We start from the raw sequence: 23167 nt of genomic DNA, 5'->3' as shown, positions 1-23167 counted from the left end.
ACGGACCCGCGGGGCCTTTGTGACATTGCTGGGGCCAGGAGGCGCACCTCTGGGTGGCAATGATGTCACAGGGCCGCTTGTGAAGTCAGGAAGCTCTCAGCGCCTCACCTGGCAGGCCCACAAAGGTTCTCCTGGGGGAGCAAGTCAGCATATGCCATGATCACTTGTGTAAAAAGGCTGAAAACTCCACTGTCACCATATTGAGTGGCATTTTCTATCTCTAGGATCCATGGCGCCTCTTCTTAGTTTAGAAAGGCACCCCCTGACTTTCCTAAAGCTGGACTTAAATACCATGTCCAGATCCTTCTTGAGGAAATGGATACCTTTTGCTCCTCCTATAGACCTTTCACTATGTAGAACAGGTGGGTGCTCAATAACTTCTCCAGGTGCTAGTAATGATGCCGTGGGCCACTAGTTACGTTTTAGGTGTGTATCACAATCACCTGGCTTGAGAATAACAAGATGGCCTAGCCCCACTCCAGAAGCTTCTGATTCAATAGGTCTGGGGTGGGCGGAGAATTTGCATATCTAACAAGTTCCCAAATGCTGCTGCTGCTGCACCAGAGACCACACTTGGAGAAGCAGAGCTGTAGAGATTCCTTGGTCCTCCCCAACCAGCCTTGCTAGTATAGTATGTCTTCAGCTTACCTGACACTGACAACCACTACAAATCCTGCCCAGAAGCCTCCTGCATCAAAATCTCTAATCTGGGACTCTAGTTTCAACAGAAGCCCAGTGACTCTGATCATGAAGCAAACACAGGAGACACTGCTGTGGTAGATTGTGTGAAATTAAACATTATGGGGCCAGCTGAGTGGCGCGGTGGTTAAGAGCTGGCTTGGGACGCCAGAGGGCCCGGGTTCGGATCCCACATATGAGGGCCACTGACACTGCCCTCCACAGCTGAGATGCTGAACAACAGCTCAACCTGGAGCTGGGCTGCCGTGAGTCAGCAGCAAAGACATAGGCTGCAGCCCCTGTGGCAGTGGGTTGCCATGGGCTACTGTGTGTAGCCAGCCAGCAGCCAGCGTGAGCGGCCAGCAGCCACCATGAGCGGCCGTCCAGAAGCCGGCGACTGATCTGCCTGCCTGGGAAGAGCTCAGTGATGGTGCCAACTTGGGCCAGTGAAGCAACGTCCTCCACAACTAGATTGAAGAACAAAAGGACAGCAACTTGTCTGTTCCCCTTCCCCAAATTCCCCAGCGCTGTTCTCATCCCCCAATTCCCCAATAAAAATCCAAAAAAAAAAGACATTACGACTTCGTGCTTATGGGAAATGGGAGCTAAAGTACTCATCCTTCACATGCTTGTTTTTCTTCCCACATTTCCTAACTGTACCCTTACCTTACTTTTAGTGAATAACTGACTCTGTCAGTCAGGATTCTTAGACTGCAGGAAACTATGCAGAGTTTTTGGGTTTTGGTTTTCTTTTGTGGGTTGGGGGCAATGGGGGTTTTTCCATGTTAGGCTCGAGAACTATTGCCTGCAGGCCAAATTCAGCTGGCCAGCTGTTTTTGTATTGCCAGCAAGCTAAGATTGGTTCTTAACTTTTTAATGGCTAAAAGAATTAAAAGAATATTACATGACACATGAAACATATAAAATTCAAATTTCAGCATTTATAAATAAAGTTTTTAATTTTGTCCAGAATTTGTGGAAATAGTCCTGATTTTGCTTCTTGGCCCACAAAAGCTAAACTATTTACCATACAACTTTTACAGAGAAAGTTTGCCACGCCCAGCTCTAGAAAGCCAAAAGGAAGATCAGAGGGAGCAAAGCTTATGATTGTTCTTAAGAACAGTGGGGAGGTGGGTGGGGGGGGGAAGCTGCTCCTTGCCTTCCTGGTATGAGGTCAGGGTCCTAAAGGGACAATGGAAACCTGGGGGACAAGATGGAGAGCTGGGAGCTATTGGAAGGTGAGGCAAAGCCTGTATGCCATCCCTTGCCTTTGAGGGAGCATCACATGGCCCTTGCAGAGAAACTATAGTGCTGGACACCAGCCTTCTCTTGTCAGCTGCCTAAACATTCTCCATGAATCTTCCAGAAGGAGGATGTCCCACTCATGCCCCAGACTTTGACTGCCCTTGTGGATGTAGATAGCAGCCTTGTCAACATCCCATGGCACTCCCAACTTTTCCCATCCCTGCCTTCAACAGAGAGTGGAGATCTTGAAAGATGAAGATGGTGTGGATAACACAGCCACAATGCGGGTGTTGCTGTAGAGCTGGTGCTAGACAGGACAACCTCCCCCTACCCCCACCCCACCCTTGTGACATTCACTGCCCATGTTTTGTTAGTTCCAGCCAACTTTGAGTCATATAAACACCTCTCTAACCCTGTTCCAAAATGTCCTTGCCTGTGGAGAATTTACTGTCACTTGCTAGGCATCAAACACTTCTGCACACTTTCTCAGATGCTCTCTCATCTCTCTCTCTTAAAACTAACATAAATCTGTCATACCCATATTACAAATCAGAACAATGAAGCTGGGAGGTAAACTCACTCAAGATGACACAGTTAATAAATATTAGAGCTGGGATTCAGACTGACCTAGATCTTTCTTTTCAAACCTCTCCACCCAAGAAAAGGACAAAGAAAAAGAATGAATGGGTAAGCTGGAGATCTTAGAGACCACTACAAATAGTATCTTATCTTAAGATTTTACATTTACTTTTTTTTTTTAAAGATTTTTGGGGAATCAGGGAAGGGGAACAGACAAGTTGCTGTCCTTTTGTTCTTCAGTCTAGTTGTGGAGGACGTCGCTTCACTGACCCATGTTGGTATTATCATTGCGCTCTTCCCAGGTGAGGCAGATCGGTCGCCGGTCACTAGGCGGCCACTCACAGCAGCTCTTGGCAACTCATGCCGGCTGCGAGCCGCTCACTGTAACTTATGGCAGCTCACTGCAGCTCCACTGCAGCCTACGCTGTCGCCGGTGACTCACGGCAGCCCAGCTCCAGGTCGAGCTGTTGTTCAGCATCTTAGCTGTAGAGGGCGCAGTGTCACTGGCCCTAATGTGGGATCCAAACCAGGGTCCTGCTGCTCAGAGCTGGCATCCCAAGCCAACTCTTAACCAACGCGCCAGTCGGCTGACCCACATTTACTTTTCAATATAGCCATCCTTATTTAATATTTTCCTAAAAATCTTCTCATAAAATTGACACTCTGTGAAGCTACATAATTTTTATTCTGTGGCCTTATAACCCACCCAATCCCAAACTCATTGCTATATACCAGGGGTCGGCAAACTTTTGAGATGGAAGAGCCAATCCTGTCCCTCACAACAATTTCAAAATTATTCGAGAGCCATAAAACAAATGAAATCATTATGTGAATAATATCATTTTAAAATTTTATAAATGAAACTATGATAGTTTTATTTTCATTTTCAATTTTACATCAGAGCCACATGTACGTACCCAAAGAGCCGCATGTGGCTCACGAGCCACAGTTTGCCAACCCCTGCTATATATCATCTGAAAATAGACTCTTTGTAGAACATTGTTAAAAATCTATAGTTACTCCTCTGAGCACAAAACACTTTAGCAAAACATTGTCTTCTTAGTATCCTTAACTATTTAGATTGCTGAACTTCACTGGCACCAATAGAAGACTAGCACATCAGAGCACACAAATTGGACCTCTACCATTCAAGCATTTCTTTATTCCTCAAACATTTACTGGTCCCCTAAAGTGAGCCAGGCATTATGCTGAATGATGGAGACAACGAACAGAGCCCTTATGGAACTTAATCTAGAGGGAGAAGCAGATGACCAAAATATTGCCCAAGTGTATCACTATAAACTATTATAAGTATCAAGAAGGAAAAATAGGGGGACATGGTGAATTTTGTCAAACATTTGAGTAATAAATAATACCAATCCTGCACATGCTCTTTTAGAAAACAGAGGAGAAAGGAACACCTCCCCAGAATGAATTTCAAAACCAGACAAAACTGTCACACAAAATCTACAGACCAATATCTCTCATGAATATACATGTAAAAATCCTTTAAAAATATTAGCAAACTGAAACCAGCAACATATAAAAAGGATTATATGCCATGGCCAAGAGGAGTTTATCCCAGGGATACAAGGCTGTTTTAACATTGGAAAATCAATTAATGTAATACACCATATCAATAGAATAAAAGACAAAAACTATTTCATCTTCTCAATAGATTGAAAAAAGGCATTTGACAAAATCCAATATTCATTCTTGATAAAATTCCTCAACATGGGGCAGCTGGTTAGCTCAGTTGGTTAGAGTGCAGTGCTCATAACACCAAGGTTGCAGATTCGATCCCCACATAAGCCACTGAGCTGCGCCCTCCACAACTAGATTAAAACAACTACTTGACTTGGACCTAATGGGTCCTGGAATAACACACTGTTCCCCAATTAAAAAAAAAAACCCTCAACAAATCAGGAAAAGAATGGAATTCTCAATCTGATAAAGGGCATTTACAAAAAAGCCACAACTACCATTATGCTTAGTGGTAAGACTGAATACTTCCCCCTTGATATGAGACACTAAACAAGATGTCTGTTCTCATCACTTCTATTCAACACCCTACTGGAGGTTATCACCAGTGGAATTAAAAAATAAATAAATAAAGGTATCCAGATTGCAAAGGAAAAAACATAAAACTGTATTTGCAAATAACATGATCCTTTATATAGAAACCCCTAAAAACTCTATTAAAAAAAAAGACTACAAATAAGAAATGAGCAAGGCTACAGGAGACAAGATCAATTACAAAAATCAATTGAATTTCTATATCCTAGCAACAAACAAACCAAAAATTAAAGTAATAAAACAATTGAATTCACAATAGCATCAAAATAAATAAAACACCTAGGAATAAATTTAACCCTATAACTGCAAGACTTTTACAGTGAAAGCTAAAAAGCATTTGTGAGAGAAATTAAGATCTAAACGAATGGAGAGATATACCATGTACATACATCAGAATATGCAATATTTTTAAGAAGGCAATTCTCCCCCAAATTGACTTACAGATTCAAGGCAATGGAGTCAGAATAGCCAGATAATTCTGAAAAAGGACTTAAACCACCCAATTTCAAAATTTATCAAAATTATGGCTAAAGTTATCAAGACAGTGTGATATTGCCTAAGGATAGACATCTATATATCAAAGAACAGAATGGAGAGTCCATAATTAAACTTTTACATTTATGGTCAATTGATTTCCAAAAAAGGTGATAAGGAAATTCAATGAGGAAAGGATGGTCTTTTCAACAAATGATGCTGAGTTGATTGGACATCTATATGTAGGAAAAAAAGAAAACTTATACCCTTACATCACCTCATACAAAAATTAACTTAAAAATGCATCATATGATTGGATAAAGAAGATGTGGTATATATATACACAATGGAATACTACTCTGCCATAAGAAAAGATGAAATACTGCCATTTGTGACAACATGGATGGATCTTGAGATTATTATGCTAAGTGAAATAAGTCACACAGAAAAAGTCGAGAACCATATGACTTCACTCATATGTGGGATATAAAACTGAAGGCAACAAAGGAACAAGATAAACAAATAAAGAAACAAAAACTCGGGCTGGCCGAGTGGCGTGATGGTTGAGAGCTGGCTTGGAACGCCGGAGGGCCCCAGTTCGGATCCCACATGTGAGGGCCAGTGACACTGCCCTCTGGAGCTGAGATGCTGAACAACAGCTCAACCTGGAGCTGGGCTGCTGTGAGTCGCCTGTGATGCCGTAGGCTGCAGCCCCTGCTGCAGTGGGTTGCCACGGGCTGCAGTGTGTAGCCAGCAGCCAGCGTGAGCGGCCAGCAGCCACGGTGAGCGGCCGTCCAGAGGCCGGCGACTGATGTGCCTCACCTAGGAGGAGCGCAGTGATGGTGCCAACTTGGGCCGGTGGGGCGGCGTCCTCCACAGCTAGACTAAAGAACAAAAATCGACAGCGGCTTGTCTGTTCCCCTTCCCCCAGTTTCCCAGCACTGTTCCCATCCCCCAATTCCCCAGTAAAAATCTTAAAAAAAACATTTAAAGAAACAAAAACTCATAGACACATACAACAGTTTAGTGGTTACCAAAGGGTAAGGGGGAGGTGATGGTAAAAGAGGGCAAAGGGTGTCAAATGTATGGTGATGGAGGAGAAATGACTCTGGGTGGTGAACACATAATGCAATGTATAGATGATATAGAATTGTACACTTGAAACCTATGTAGTTTTGTTAACCATTGTCACACCAATAAATTTTAATTAAAAAAACAGAAAAACATGCATCATAGACTTAAATGTAAAATCTAAAACTACAAAATGTTTAGAAGAAAGCAAATAACTAAATGTTTGTGACCTTCAGTTAGACAAATATCTTAGATATACACCAAAATCATGATCCATAAAAATAAAAATGACATATCAGACATAAAAATTAATAATTTGTTATTCAAAATACACTATTGAGAATAAAAAGATAAGTACAGACTAGGAGAAAGACTTGTAAATCATTTATCTGATAGAGAACTTGTATCCAGAATAAATAACTCTTACAACTCATAATAAAACAATCTAATTTAAAAAGAGCAAGAGATGTTAAGACATATTCAATAAAAATGTATGAATGCCTACTAAGCACATGAAATGATGCTGGTGCAGAAAGGAGTTAATATAGGAAGCCTGAAAATTGCTATGCTTGGAAAGTCTTGCTTGCAAAGATTGCCCTTGGCTAAGAACTTGGATTATGGGAGCATTCCCACCATTCCCTAATAATGGCTCACTGTGCCTGAACTGTTGAAGCAATATGGTTTATGCTGAGCACCTACTTACTTTCTGGAAACCTGGAATTTTAGTACATGCTAAATGGTGCCTATATGATTGGCTCCCAATAAAAACCCTGCACCAAGAGTCCATAATGAGATTTCCTTGCAGACATTTCACACATGTTGTCACAACTCATTGCTGGAAGAACTAAGCACATCCTGTGTGACTCCACTGGGAAAGGACTTTTGGAAGCTTGTGCCTGGTTTCCTCCAGACGTCACCCCATTTGCCTTTTCCCTTTGCTGCTTTTGCTATGAGTCTTTTCACTGTCATAAATCATAGCCAAGCGTATAACATGCGTACACGCTGGGTCCTCTGAGTCCTCCTAACGAATCACTGAGCCTGTGTGTGGTCTTCAGGACCCCCAACACAATGACGACATCAATAATCATTATGCAAATTATAACCATAATGAGATTCCACTTCACATCCATTAGAATGGCTATAATCCATCATTGTTGCCAAGGTTGTGAAAAAAGTGGAACTCTCATACATTGCTGATAGGACTGTAAAATGGTATAGCTGCTTTAGAAAACAATTTGGCTGTTTCTTAAAAAATTAAACATACTCGTATACTTACCAGATAACCCAGTAGTTCCACTGAGGTATTTTCCCAAAAGATATGAAAACATAGGTCCACACAAAAATTTTTAATATGAACATTCATACTAGCATTACTTATAATAGCATAAAAACTGAAAACAACCTCAATTTCCATCAACTGGTGAATAAACAAACAAAATATAGTAGTGTATACTCATACAATGGAATACTATTCAGCAAAGAAATAAAAATAAATGGAGTACGAATACATGTTACAATATGGATGAACCTCAAAAACCTTATACTAAGAGAAAGAAAATACAAAAAAAACCTATATGTTGTATTATTCCACTTACCGTATTTCCCCATGTATAAGACGCACTATTTTTTTGAAAAATTTGGGGTCTAAAAACTGAGTGCGTCTTATACAGTGGTTATAGATTTTTTTACTTGCATTTCCTGCTGAGGACAAGGCAATATATGAAGACAATGATTTGTCATCAGACACAGATGAGGACGAGCTAATGGTTGGGAGTTTTGACAGTGATGAGGTATTGTATGAATTTTATGATGAATAAAACTTGAGTTCAATAACTTTATGTAATACATTTTTTTTCAAATTTCAGGCCCCAAAATTAAGGTGTGTCTTATACATGGGAGCATCTTATATGTGGGGAAATATAGTACATGAAATTTCTAAAGAAGACAAATCTATAGAGACAGAAAGCAGAACAGTGTATGCCTGGGTCTCAGGGTGGGAGCAGAAACTGATGGCAAACAAAGGCAAGGGAACTTTTGGGGTGGCAGAAATATTCTAAGACTGAGCTGTAGTGATGGAGCTGTACACTTATATACAGTAAGGTAAATTATACCTCAATAAAGCTTTTCAAATTAGTAATTGTAATATGGCCTCAGGGATAGAAAAAGACAGTCCGAGGAATATAATCTATAATGTTGTAAGTATTACTTAGGGGGCCAGATGGACCCATGTCCTTTTGGGGAGTCCACTTCATAGTCGATGTAGAGGCCTGACCACCGCATTGTATTTCTGAAACTGATGTTGAATAATACTGTATGTCAACTATAATTATATATATACATATAGTCTCGGGACATGGAGTAGATCGCGGGAACGGATTCAATGGAATTGTGATAAGCATGATATCGGGGGTGGGAGGGCAATAGATGGGGGGAGGGGGGTTGTTACCTGGTGAGGGTGAAAAGGGTAACTATTGTATTGTTCTGTACACCTGAAACTAACAATAAAAAAAATAAATTTTAAAAAAAAGCTTTTCTTAAATTAAAAAAAAATCCCTTGCAAAACAGTCCCCTCAATACCATTATCAAAATATTATTCAATTTTGAATAATTTAAATCAAGATTCCTCTCATTTCCAAATAAGGTGGTAGATTGAACACATGGATTTACCTTCCTCTCTCCAAAAATCCACTAAAATAAGAATAACGGGATGACAGTGTAAGGACATGGATAGGATATGCTATAATAACATCAAATTTGCAAAAGCAAAAAAGCATAGGAAAGAATGGTAGCTGACTTAGCTGACGCAAGAAAGCTGAATTCGTAGCCAGCAGTGGGGAAAGCCAGAAAGAAGCATTATTTTTACCACAGAACCTCCAAAATATTCAAGAATTGGCAGTATCAGTGGGAATAAAGATTGCACTAAAAACAGAAGGATTGTTTGAAGATCTGTTTAAGAAGCAATTAGACCCACAAATCCTCTCCCCCAATTCCATAGAACTAGACAACTGCTCCTCACCCACCTAAGCCTTGCAGTTTTTATTACCTGGAGTTAAACTGAGGGTCTCTGAACTGGGAAAATACCAAGAACATGGAGGACTGGGCTACCGTATTGAAAACAGGAGGGTTAAGTGAAGTCTGCCCATAAACTGAATATTAGGACCCTAGCTTTCTTCTCCCAGAATGAACAGAATGCTGTTTATCAGACTTATATTCAGCCCAGCCCAATAAAAGAATCTTGGGAGAATAAAACCAACCAAACAAAACAAGTCTAAAGATGCAGACAACGGAAGTTTCCTCAAAAAAATGGTCCAGCCAGATCACCCTTCAGTGAACTTCAGAGCCTGCCAGTGCTACCCACAGGCTTTACATAACTTTAAATGGGAGCAGACAGCCAAAGATCACTAGACAACTGAGGGAAGTTTCTAAGGTGAAAAATAAAAACCAATACAAAAGAACAAACAAGAGGAAATTTGGAACAAACCAAGTCTAAATAGATGAAAACTTTTTTTTTTTAAGATTTTATTGGGGAATTGGGGGAAGGGAACAGCATTGGGGAATTGGGGAAGAAGAACAGACAAGTTGCTGTCCTTTTGTTCTTCAGTCTAGTTGTGGAGGACATCGCTTCACTGGCCCATGATGGTATTATCATTGTGCTCTTCCCGGGTGAGGCAGATCAGTCGCCGGCCATTGGACGGCCTCTCACGGCAGCTCATGCAGGCTGCCAGCTGCTCATGCTGGCTGCCGACCACTCATGGCAGCCCACTGCAGCCCCACTGCAGCCTATGCTGTTGCCAGCCACTCACAACAGCCCAGCTCCAGGTTGAGCTGTTGTTCACCATCTTAGCTGTAGAGGGCGCAGCGTCACTGGCCCATGTGGGATCCGAACCAGCAGCCCTGCTGCTCAGAGCTCACACTCCCAACCCAACTCTTAACCAACTGAGCCACTCGGCTGGCCCGAAAACTTTTTTAATGTTACTAATATCCTCAGAGAGACAAAAGATGTTTAATCCAAGAAAATAATTTTATATTAAAAAATATAAATATCAGAATAAGAAATAGACTGGGAATTAAAAATATGATACCAAAATTTAAAACTTCAAAGAAGATTTGGAAAATTAAAATGAGAAAAATCTCCTGGAAAGTAGAACAAAAAGACAAATAGAAAATAAGAAAGGGAATAGAAGAGCATTAGAGGACAGTCAATGAGATCCAATATCCAGATTGTTGGAGTACTGATAAGAGAGAACAGAGAATATAGAAGAAATATATTATTAAAAAATTCAAGAACATTTTCCAGAATTAAAGGACATGGGAGGGCCCAATACAATGAAAATGAGGGCTCAACAATGCCAATCATCATTAAGTTTCAGAACACCAGAGATAATAGGAAAATCTAAGTTTTTAGAGAGAAAAAAAAATAGATCAAATACAAAGAAGCAGGCATCAGACTTATTAGAAGCTAAAAGACAATGGGGCAAGACTCTAAGAGAAAATTATTTCCAACCAATCAAGTATGAGTAAAAATACATTGTCAGACATACAATGTCTTAAAAGTTTTTCTGCCCTCATACTTTTTATCAGGAAGCTACTGGAGAAAATGTTCCATCAAATGAGTGAATAAGCCTAAAGTAAGGAACATGTGGGATCAAGGAAAAAGGGTGCTTAACAGAAGAAGGGTGAAGGGAATCCATAGAGTGATAGTGAAAGGAGATCAGTGCACCTGTGGAATAGATGCTGCAGACTCCAGAACAGGTGTCACCAAGAGAGGAAATTTAATTTGAACATAATGAGATTTTCCACACTATTTTATATTATGGCATTTTGCTGTATGTTTTATTTCCATAAACTAGAGCAAGAACCATTTGTTAACTTCTTGTCCTGCACACATGCTATCTCAGTGCCCTACACATAGTAGGTATTCAAATATTTTGTGAATGAATGGAAGAATGGAATACGTGAGTTTGTACAGTATAGCATTCTGGAAAGGTTTTCTGGTAGATATGGCATATCCTAACTTAGGAAGCTTCAATATCCTGATAATACTGACTCATTCTAAATGAACGATATGGATGACACTGATTCCTTCATCTAGTTGACCAAAGACAGAACCATACTATATTTTTAGGGGGCCAGTGTGACCTATAGTTAGGCAAGTAGACAGACCCTGAAGTTACACTGGATGAGTTTAAATTCCATTTCATCAACTATAACTAAACTATGTTAATAGTTTATACTAATAGATGTAAATTATGACACAATAGTATATAACATGGGGGAAGAAAAGGTAAAAGTGGAGAGTTCTTGTATGCAAGTGAAGTTATCAGCTTAAAATAGACTTGTAAAACTATATTATATCTTATGCAAGCTCCTTGGTAACCACAAAGAAAATGCCTGTAGAAGTTACACAAAAGAAAAAAATAAAACCCATCAATACAAAACAAACAAAACTCAAAGGAAGACAACAAGAAAGAGGGACAAAAGAACTACAAGACAAACAGAAAACAGTTAACAAAGTGGCAATAGTAAATCCTTCCCTATCGATAATTACTTTAAATGTAAATTGACTAAATTCCCCAATTAAAAAAAATAGAGTAGCTGAAAGGATAACAAAATCAAGATCCAACTGTATGCTGTCTACAAGAAACTCACTTTAAATTCAAGACACACATTGGCTGAAAGTGAAGGGATGAAAAAAGATATTCCACGCAAATGGTAACCAAAAGCATGAATGGCTATACCTACATCAAAGCAGACTTAAAGTCAAAAACTGTCTTTAGAGACAAGGAAAGTAATTACATAATGATAAAAGGGTCAACTCAACAGGAAGCTATAACTATTATAAATATATACACATCTCACATCAGAGCACCTAAATATAAAAACAAATATTGACAGATCTGAAAGGAGAAATTGGCAGCAATATAATAGCAGGCAACTTCAATACCCCACTTGCAATAATGGACAGAACATCCAAACAGAAAATCTATAAATGGAATGATATCCTGTGTTCATGGATTGGAAGAATTAATATTGTTTAAATGTCCATATTACCCAAAACCATCTATGATTCAATACAATCCTGATCATAATGCCAATGGTGTTTTTCACAGAAATAGAAAGAGTAACTCTAAAATTCATATGGGACCACAAAAGGCCCTAAATAACCAAAGCAATCTTTTTTTTTTTTAACTTTATTTGGGAAAATGTGTGTTTTCGAGGAACAATGTGTTTTTTCCAGGACCCATCAGCTCCAAGTCAAGTTGTTATTCTTCAATCTTAGTTGTGGAGGGCACAGTTCAGCTCCAAGTCCAGTCACCATTTTCAATCTAGTTGTGGTGGGGGGAGAGGAGGGAGTAGAGGGACACAGCCCACCATCCCGTGGGAGTCCAATCTGCAACCCTGTTGCTCAGAGCATGCGCTCTAACCAACTGAGCCACCTGGCCTCCCCCAAAGCAATCTTAAGAACAGAGTTGAAGGTTCACACTTCCTGATTTCAAATTATATTGCAAAGCTATAGCAATTATAACAGTATGGTACTGGCATAAAAACGGACATGTGGGACAGAACTAAGAGTCCATAAATAAACCCAGGTGTACACAATCAACTAATTTTCGACAAGGGCCAAGACTACACAATGGAGAAAGGATAGTCTCTTCAAGAAATGATGTTGGGAAAGCTGGACAACCACATGGAAAAGAATGAAATTGAACCTCTGCATTATACTATACACAAAATCAACTCAAACAAATTAAAGACTTGAACATAAGGCCTGAAACCATAAAACTCCTAGAAGAAAGCATTGGGGAAAAGCTCCTTGACATTCGTCTTGGAAATGCTTTTTTGGTTATGACGCCAAAAGTACAAAATAAAAAATAAACAAGTGGAGCTACATTAATCTAAAAAGTTTCCCACAGAAAAGGAAATCATCACCAAAATGAAAAGGCAACCTATGAATGAGAGCAAATATTTACAAATTATTTATCTGATAAGAGGTTAATCCAAAATTTATAAAGAACTCATACAACTCAACAGAAAAAAATCAGATTAGAAAATGGTCAGAGAAACTGAAGAGACATTTTTCCAATGAAGACATACAAATGGCCAACAAGTACCCCAAAAAATGCTCAACATCACTAATTATCAGGCAAAAGCAAATCAAAACTGCAATGATATATCACCTGTTGGCATGCTTATCACCAAAAAAATAAGAGATAACAAGTGTTGGTGAGGATGTGGAGAAAAGGCCGTCCTTGTGCACTGTTGGTAGGAATATAAACTGGTACAGCCACTATGGAAAACAGCATAGCATTTCCTTAAAAAACTAAAAATAGAATTGCCATATGACCCAGCAATTCCACTTCTGGGTATATATCCAAAGGAAATGAAATCACTATCTTAAAAAAGTATCTGCACCCCCATGTTTACCACAGGATTATTTACAATAGCCAAGACATAGAAACCACCCATGTCCATCAATGGATGAATGGATAAAGAAAATTTGATAATATCGTCACAGGGATATAAGACAGTTTAGGGAATATAATCAATAATGTTGTAAATATTTTGTAGGGTGTCAGATGGGCACATGTCTTCTTAGGGAGACCACTTCATGGACAGTGTAGAGGCTTGATCACTGCACTGTACATCTGAAACTGAAGCTGAATAATATTGTATGTATGTCAACTATAATTTAATATATGTAGTCAAGGAATATGGAGTATAGTATAGGGAACAGAGTCTATGGAATTGTAATAGATATATATGACGTCAGAGAAAAAAATCAGATTAGAAAATGGTCAGAGAAACTGAAGAGACATTTTCCAATGAAGACATACAAATGGCCAACAAGTACCCCAGAGGGGCAATAGATTGGGAGAAGGGGTTATCACTTTGTGAGGAGTGAAATGTATAACCATTACATTGTTTTGTACACCTGAAACTAATAATTACAAAAAAATTTGATAGATCATTTCTCAGCCATAAAAAAGGAAATCCTACCGTTTGAGACAACATGCATGAAACTTGAGGCATTGTGCTAAGTGAAACAAGTCAAACAGAGAAAAACAAATACTGTACGATCTCACTTACATATGAGTATTGAATCTGAAAAAAACCAATCATAGACAGAGAAAACAGATTGGTGATTGCCAGAGGCAGAGGTTGGAGAGTGAGCAAAAGAGTGAAGATGGTCAAAGGGTGAAGATGGTCAAAAGGTGCAAACTTCTACTTAAAAGATAAATAAGTTCTAAGGATGTAATATACAGTGTGGTGACTATAGTTAACAATATTGTATAATTTGAAATTTGCTAAGAGAGTAGATCTTAAAAATTCTTATCATAAGAAAAAATTTGTAACTGTGAGGTGATGGATGTTATACTTACTGTGGTAATCATTTAGCTATACCATACATAAATCAAATCATTTTGTTGTACACCTAAAACTAATACAAATATGTCAATTATATCTCAATAAAATTGAATAAAAACCATCACTATAATCCAATATAAATACTATCATAATTTAAATAAATCGAATGCTAAAAATAAAAAATGTTCAACTTATCTATGGGACAGCAAAAATTCTGTTATTGATATATTTTAGCTAAAATGTATGTCAAATCTACTTGTAGAATATGGTGTTAGAGAACATTCTTGGTAGCTTATAAAACTGAAGGTGTGTTATGTTTTAAACAGAAAATCAATTTTTTTACATAAAAAATTGTTTATACATATGAATTAAATATTATTTGTGAAATAAACCAAACAGAAGGCAAAAAGCTGCATGATCTCACCGGTAGAATCTAAAAAATCGAGTACATAGCAGCACAGAGTAAGTAGAATGGTGGTTAACCAGGGAAAGAGAGGTGGGGGAAATGGGGAGATATTGGTCAAAAGGTACAAAGTTGCAATTACATTGTATGGAGAAATCTACAGATCTAAACTCAGCATGATGACTATAGTTAATATCGTATTGACTACTGGAAATTTTCTAAGAGTGGATTTCAGATGTTCTCACTACACAGGAAAAAAGGTAACTATTAATGAGATATGTTAATTAGCTTGACCATAGTTATTATTTCACTCTGTATTATCAAATCATATTATACACCTTAAAGTTATATTTGTATTTTTAGAATAAAATTGCATGTCATCATTTAAGAGATGTGTAACTTAGCAAAGTTACTTAACCCCTCTAAGTTTCAGTTTATTCACTTGAAAATCGGGTTATTTATTCATACTGTCATTGGGAGGATTGAGCTAATGCACGGGTTCCATATTATTGTTTCCTCGAGCTTTGGAATGCTGATTACAAATTCTAATGTCTGAGATTACCAGGAAAGCAGGTGTGAAAAAGGAACTAGCATCCAAGTGGAAAAAGCAATAACTGGGAATCTGGATATCGCCCAGTAGGGATTTACCATCGAGCTGTGTAGCACTGAGTCCTCACTCAACCAACCTCTCAAAGTCTCACTTTCCTCATTTGTACAGTTTTCATTTGCCCTGCCCTCATACTCAGTAAACCAGGACATCTGGGGAGACCTAACTTGGCTGAGAAGTTGGCCTTCCCCCCCTTCACCTGTCTGCGGCCTTGGCCGAAAACCACCCAAGCGCACCCCGCTCTTCAAGCCAGTTGTGATGTGTTGGGGGGGTTGGCCGCGAGATGGCAGCATTCTCCCAACCGACCACACGACACACGTACACCTTGCAACCGAAAACCCAGTTGAAACAGGAGAACAGAACAACAGAATCCTGGGTTCCCCTTCCATTTTCTCGTTCGGGAGGCCCCGGCTCGGTTTCATCAAAAGAGCTGTTTATTAAAGCTCGTCAGGCAGTGACGGCCGAACGCGGGGAGTCTCGCGAGAGCGCCGCCGGAAGTGGGTGGCAGCGAGGACGCAGCGACTTACCTCTCCGGAAGGCGAGCGGTTTTGCCGAGCTGTTGCAGTCGTCTACCCCGGGGCGCTCTCCTCTGCAGAAGAGCTCACCCAGCCGCGGCCTTTCAAGCCCCGAGCTCGCGCTCTCGGCTTCCCGGACCGCACAGCTGCGAGACCCAGCCTGCGGAGCCCCCGCAGCGCCCGGCACCTCCCCCCTCCGCGCTGCAGTTAGGCCGCGCCCTCAGGCCCAGTCCGCGGCGGCTCCGGCGGGTGATGCCAAATACAGCCATGAAGAAAAAGGTGCTGTTGATGGGGAAGAGCGGGTCGGGAAAGACCAGCATGAGGTCGATTATCTTTGCAAATTATATTGCTCGTGACACTCGGCGCCTGGGTGCCACCATTGATGTCGAGCACTCCCACGTCCGATTTCTGGGCAACCTGGTGTTGAACCTGTGGGACTGTGGCGGTCAGGACACCTTCATGGAGAATTACTTCACCAGCCAGCGAGACAACATCTTCCGTAACGTCGAGGTGTTGATTTACGTGTTTGACGTGGAGAGCCGCGAGCTGGAAAAGGACATGCACTATTACCAGTCGTGTCTGGAGGCCATCCTCCAGAATTCCCCTGATGCCAAAATCTTCTGCCTGGTGCACAAAATGGATCTGGTTCAGGAGGATCAGCGTGACCTGATTTTTAAAGAGCGAGAGGAAGACCTGAGGCGTTTGTCTCGCCCCCTGGAGTGCGCTTGTTTTCGAACATCCATCTGGGATGAAACGCTCTACAAAGCCTGGTCCAGTATTGTCTATCAGCTGATTCCCAATGTTCAGCAGCTGGAGATGAACCTAAGGAATTTTGCCCAAATTATTGAGGCTGATGAAGTTCTGCTGTTCGAGAGAGCCACGTTCTTGGTCATTTCCCATTACCAGTGCAAAGAGCAGCGTGATGTCCACCGATTTGAGAAGATCAGCAACATCATTAAGCAGTTCAAGCTGAGCTGCAGTAAATTGGCCGCTTCTTTCCAGAGCATGGAAGTTAGGAATTCTAACTTCGCTGCTTTCATCGACATCTTCACATCAAACACGTACGTGATGGTTGTTATGTCCGACCCGTCGATCCCGTCTGCAGCTACGCTGATCAACATTCGCAATGCCAGGAAACACTTTGAGAAGCTGGAGAGAGTGGATGGTCCCAAGCACAGCCTCCTTATGCGTTGAATATTGCCAAATGCTCTTTCTGAAAATGCTGAATTGCCTCTTTTTTTCGCATTTTTCTTTAGTATTCATAATGTCGTGTGCTTAAAAGTGGGCTTTGAAATGTGTGCTTACTACTTCCATCTCTTTCTTCCCTACTCCCCAGCCTTTAAACCTTAGACGCTATTTACTCAGTTACCCAGTAGAGCTTCAAGATGGCCTTTCTGAAAAGTTGGTATGGTGTAACACTAAAGTAGGTGGTGGTGTGTGTGTGTGTGTGTGTTCTGATTACCTGGTTATAATAGATATACACATCAAAGCCTTTAATATCTTCCTGTATTCCTTACAAGATTGCAAAGATGGAATGTTACTATTTTATCAGCAAGGTATTAAAATGCATTTATAAAGTCTTCTTGGCTTCAATCATGAATAAACATTTACCGTTAGCAATTTAAAATATGGTCTTATTTGAAATAATTTGAAGGTGGTTAATATGTAAATCAAAAGATCCTGACTGCGCACAAATGTTGCTTAGTCAATTTGATTTTGTGATCTTAGCCCCCATAGCCTTAGCAGTTTCATAGCAGCGGTAGCAGAGTGGTTGGTTTTGAAGCTACACCGTTTGAGCTGAGAGCCGACTTAGTATTCTAGTCTCTTCACTTACTAGCTCTGTGAACTGGGAAAAGTACTTAATTTGTTTCCTCATTTGTAAAACATGGAAAAGAATAGCATTACAAAATAGGATTGTTAGGATTGAATTAAAACATGGAAACATTTAGAATGGCACAGACTCAGTAGTGTGTCAGCTATCAATACTACCTACTGAGCCATTCTTTTCCCCACCCTAAAATTACTGGACATGGAGCCTAGTTAAACATTTGAGCCCTTACTAAATGCCAGGTATTCTTAAATACTTGGTGTGCGTTTTCTTATTTAATCCTCACAATTGATGATGTAAATTACTTTTAACAGATGAGAAAACTGGTATGACCAAATTAAGGTCATACAGCTGAACCTAGGCAATATGATTACAGGTCCTCCCCCCTCTCCTATTACACCCCACTACTTACTCCGACAGAAAACTTAATTATAAAAATACTAGTATTTTTAGGTGTACATTACTTGATATAATTCCCCTAATTTTACAGATATAAACTGAAGCCCAGGAAGTTAAATGACTTCTCTGTGTTTTACTCACTTTGCACAAGATCACTTTCCCATCTGTATCTAGAAGTTGGATAATATTGAATCAGATTCTTAGATTACCTACTTTGGGGGAAGGATTCTAAGACTCCTAATTTGGATTGGCACTGTGATACAGTGAAATCAGAACAGACCTAAAATGTCCCTTTCCAGCTAGCTGCCTTAAAAGATTGTTTTAAATGCAATCTATTTTGGAGCCACGTAACCTGATCAACTCTTTTCATCTCTTTTTACAAATGAGACATTAGCTCTGTAAATAGACGTTAAATATAAGTGACAGGACTTTAAAATTTCCAAGGCTTTATAGTTAATATTTTTTAAACCCTTTAAAATAGCAGCAGTTGTGGATGGCAGGGTCCCTAAGCATGAAGAACAAGCTAACCAGATGTAAGTTATTATACTTGTCTAATTGGGGCCTTTGGCAATAAGTTAGTATAAAAACTCCAGATGAAAAAAGAAGTATAGATGTACTTTTTAAAATACATTTAGTAAATCTAGTAATTAAAATGGAGTAACAAAATACTTACCTGAATCACTGAAGCATACAAATTTGTTGATCAAGTTACTGATATAACTTTATATATGATCATTTTATAATATGCAGGGCATGGTTCTTTTGGATATATAGAAAATTCCAGAATCGGTGGTATATTGAATGTTTATTCAAGACTCCAGTATGTAGAACATATTTACAAATAGTCCCAAAAGCGACTCACAGATAATTTAACTTTAGGATGTAGACTTGACATTCACAGTGCATGAGAAGAAAGAGCAACTATGTATCTGCAATTAATGTGAAAAGAAAATTTTACTTGAACAAAACTTTCCTTACATTGAGGAAAATGTTCTTAAACATATTTTCTTTAACTTCAGTATACTCAGAGTAGAAAAAATAAGGTTTCCTTTTATAAGGTCTCAAGAATTCGTTTTTTCTTTAGATAAAATTGACTCCACAGATCATGGTTAAGGAACACATGGTAAAGAATGGTTTCAAAATACTTGTATTTTTGTTTTCAGTTAAATTACCTCCAAATGTTTTTCTTTAACCTCAAATATTCTTTATTCCACTTGATAACACTTTTCATGTTAAGTAACATTACATGCTTGTCCTCTTTAAACACTGAAAATAACCAGGACATTTTGGCATTATCTGGTTTCAAGTTAACATAGAAGCCAGTTTACACTTTATTTTACAAATAGTCAGTAAAACAAGGTACATTCTATGTAATCTATGAATGTAATGAGAAAAAGTACATTTACAGTTTTAAAGTAGCCCTCTATCATTACTCTAATTCCATCACAGAAGCATCTAACAATTCCAGTATTTCAATATTTGGTTGAAATATGTGTGGGCACACCCCAGACACACATCTACATAGGTAGGGTGTGTATGTGTGTGTGTGTGTCTGTCTGTCTGTCTGTATGTGTATAATTGGTATAACTAGAGAGCACATACAACCATGAAAAATATGATAAAATAAATGAAAAATACTAAATAAAAGATAAATCATGGATTTCCGAGAAGGGACAGGCCCATGGACATGGAAAGGGTAGATTAAGACTTCAGCGTTGAAGTGGGATTATTCTGAGCCTTACTTAGCTTTAAGGGACAGCTATAATTGTAATAATCTGGGAGACAAATGTAAAGTATTCCAGCTTCAACATTGTGAATTAAGATTTCTAAAGACCCATGCTCACCAAAGCATTTCAGTAAAAAATGGGAGATCATAGTGGAAAGCAGAATAGAGGAAATATATGTAGGGAGCCTTAAAATCCTTTATATTGGGTTGTCGGAAAAGTCATGACGTATTTTTTCTGGTTTTCGTTGCAAACAATGTGTCATGACTTTTCTGACAGCCCAATATTTGAACTCTGTTCTGGAATTGGCAATGAAATTAATGGCATTTTAAACAAAGAAGTGACAGAACCTTTGTTCTGTCAAAAAGGCAGCTATGCAGGCAATATTGGATAGGAAAGACTAAAGACAGGTCATAAAATGGCCAAGGAGAAAGTGACAGATTTGAGATATTTTTGTTTATACTACTGGCATGCAAAGGACAGGAAACTGCCTAAAACTTCCAGCCTATCACAGGCATAACTCACTGAAGGATGTGGTTTTTGTAAATCCAGTGTCCACAGATATTTTGATATTTGGGTTCTCAGTAATTAAGGGCCTCCCACACTTATTGGTGAACTTGCGTTTCATCAGATAGTTAATGATCTCTTTAGTATTTATGCACTAGTGGACCTGCTTCTTTAAGGTACCCCAGGACTAAATGTGAATATCCCCTAGCAGTGGTTCTTAAGCTTTTTATTGAGTCTCAGTTACCAGGGAAGCATATTTAAAATAAAGATCCCTAATCCCCATTTTAGACCTATGGCACCTATATTAAGATGTATCCCAGATGATTCCTTGACTCCAACTTAGACAAGTCATTTAGGTTCCCTAGCTTCAGTATCATCTGTAAAATAGGTATTAATAACCACTCTCTTAACAGTTAAAAGGACTTAAATGAAACTATATATATTAAGTGGCTAGGAATGGCCCTGATATACTTTGTAGATGCTAGTGATGGCCCTACCTCCTCCCTAAAAATGTTAATTTTGGACTCACAGATACTGAGTTTTCTTAAGGCAGACTAGAGAATAGTTTCCCAGTTGACCTGCAGAGTCCCTTATTTGTTGAATTAACTAATAAAGGAATATAGCACCTTAGGAAAAGCTTTTCCTCTTTCCTTTCTATTGCAAGTATGTGCTTTTTTTTCTGATGTCACAAAAAAGACTGGCCTTAAAACTGGGACTGAACAATCAAAAGAAAATCAGCCTAAAATGAATGAAGAAAGATGAACCACTTCCAGAACTCTCCCCTTTTCTCTTCTCCTGGCCAGTTTCTTGGCAAATGAACAAGTTTTGATGGTTAAGAGTTGGGACTAGACAGAGGGGTACTGTAGGTGCTATCACCCTTCCAGTGTGAGCTCATTTCTCCTGGTTCACAGAGGGCCATGGCATGTACTCATCATTAAAGCCCTTTTCCTGGCCAGGGGCCATGACTGAGTGAGGCAGGATACTTACTGTACAAGAGGCCTCACATCTGACTCCCACTCAGTCTAGTAGGTAAGCAGGAGGCCCATTCCTGCAGCCATAGTCTGTTGTCCTGGCCTTTTAGTTACTTCTAGGGGTCTCGTGGTTTATTAAGGAAGGAAAATAGGGTCAAACCCTAGTTTCACCACTAACTTAGCTGTGTGACACTGTGAACAAGTTATTTAACCCAAAATTCAGTTTTCTCAAGTTATTTTGAGGCTATTCTGTAGGCAGTGGGGAACTGATGGTTTATGAGGAAAGTAATATAATCAAAATAAGCACCTTTCCTCTAAAACAGTGCCCCCCCCAAAAAAAAAAAACAACAAACATATAAACTTTTTAATTTACATTTTTTCTGTTAAAATATAAAACTAGGGTTAAGCTAAAGTCTCAAAGTCTAAATTAGACTAAATATAAGTCTGCTACACAACCCACTGAATGGATTTCACAGTTTGATAGTGTTCCTTAAAAGTGTCTAGTCATCTTTTTCCTTCTTCCTGAATCCATTCCGCCCAGTGTTCACTTATTATCACATGCCCTTTATTCCACCAAACATCATTTTTCAGGAGCAACCTACTTGAATCATTAAGCCTATTTGGAGCTTTCCCAAACCTTGTCATCTTGACTATACATCTCAAGACACTATTTTTCTCACTTTTTTTGGTTAGTACCAGAATGTTCCATTAAGAAACAATAAAAATTGTAATTCCCCTAAAATGAAAAATCAGTGTATTCAATGGCTATTATGTTAACCACTTCATAAAAATACATCAAAAACTACTCGTCCTTATGTTAACTGAAATTAAAACATAATAAATTAAACTACTACTTTGCCATTTAATGCTTACAAGACTAGTCAAGAAAATCAAAATGGCTACACATAACTTATGTTGCTTTCCAAATATTTCACTTTTCAACCCCATATCCATAAAAACAGAAAATCCAAACATGCTCTTCTTACCTAAAAACATTAGAGGAAGCTAAAAGGCATTAAGACTTTTTAGACCTTGAAAAAGTTACACTTCCAATGTGTATTTAAATTATAAATCAGTTTTCAAATGAAGTGCATCACAGTCAAATTAACTGGGCTACTGCTTCATCTTTTCAAGTCAGAGATTCTTTTGCATCAAGGCTCTTATTCAAGATTTCTTCTTCTGCAAAATTGATTTTAAAAAGGAGAAAAGCATAAGCAAACATTACCAAAAAATAAAAACCAATAGGACAGATTCCAAGTAATATAAATTTCAGTCTTCTTTAAGTAGAAAGTTCACATACAAATACTTAACTATGATAAAATTACCATTATTCTCACTGAGGTAGTCTCCAGATATTCTCCAGAGAATATGAATACATCCCTTAGAATACTTTTTAATATACCAGTGTTTAATTATCATGGGCAAATCAGAATGACACGTAATGAATATCACCAAATCTGTATCTGTTCTAACATGCTTTAAGAGCAGGGTTTTTTTAACTCTTTATCATGAAAATGTTCAAACATACAGAAGTGAAGAGAATTATCACTTAACCCAATGTATCTATCATCCAGTTTCAATAATTCAGTAGTTATTAAAATTAACTGTTAATGGGTTGAAGTGTGTCCCCCAAAAAAAGACACATTGAAGTTTTAACCCCAGGACCTCAGAATGTGGCCTCACTGGAAATAGGGTCATTGCAGATATAATCAGTAAAAGTGAG

At 38.8% G+C, this 23167-nt stretch overlaps 2 protein-coding genes across 2 annotated transcripts in view; one reads left to right on the top strand and one right to left on the bottom strand.

Moving 5' to 3' along the window:
* Positions 1-15900: 15900 nt before the first annotated feature.
* RRAGA (Ras related GTP binding A) lies at positions 15901-17595 on the top strand. The gene has a single exon (XM_019659069.1). It carries the CDS (start codon positions 16268-16270, stop codon positions 17207-17209), a length of 942 nt encoding a protein of 313 aa, XP_019514614.1. The 5' UTR covers positions 15901-16267; the 3' UTR covers positions 17210-17595.
* Positions 17381-23167, bottom strand: part of HAUS6 (HAUS augmin like complex subunit 6) — a 42495-nt gene continuing 36708 nt past the window's right edge. The window contains exon 18 of the mRNA XM_019659068.1: positions 17381-22623. Coding sequence (XP_019514613.1) covers positions 22574-22623 — 50 coding nt within the window. The 3' untranslated portion in view covers positions 17381-22573. The remainder of the gene's footprint in view (positions 22624-23167) is intronic.

Source organism: Hipposideros armiger, unplaced genomic scaffold (genome assembly GCF_001890085.2).
Source record: "Hipposideros armiger isolate ML-2016 unplaced genomic scaffold, ASM189008v1 scaffold_294, whole genome shotgun sequence".
In the NCBI taxonomy this organism is placed as follows: Eukaryota; Metazoa; Chordata; class Mammalia; order Chiroptera; family Hipposideridae; genus Hipposideros; species Hipposideros armiger.
The sequence above is the reverse complement of the archived record's forward strand: the minus strand, read 5'-3'. Positions and strand labels throughout refer to the sequence as shown.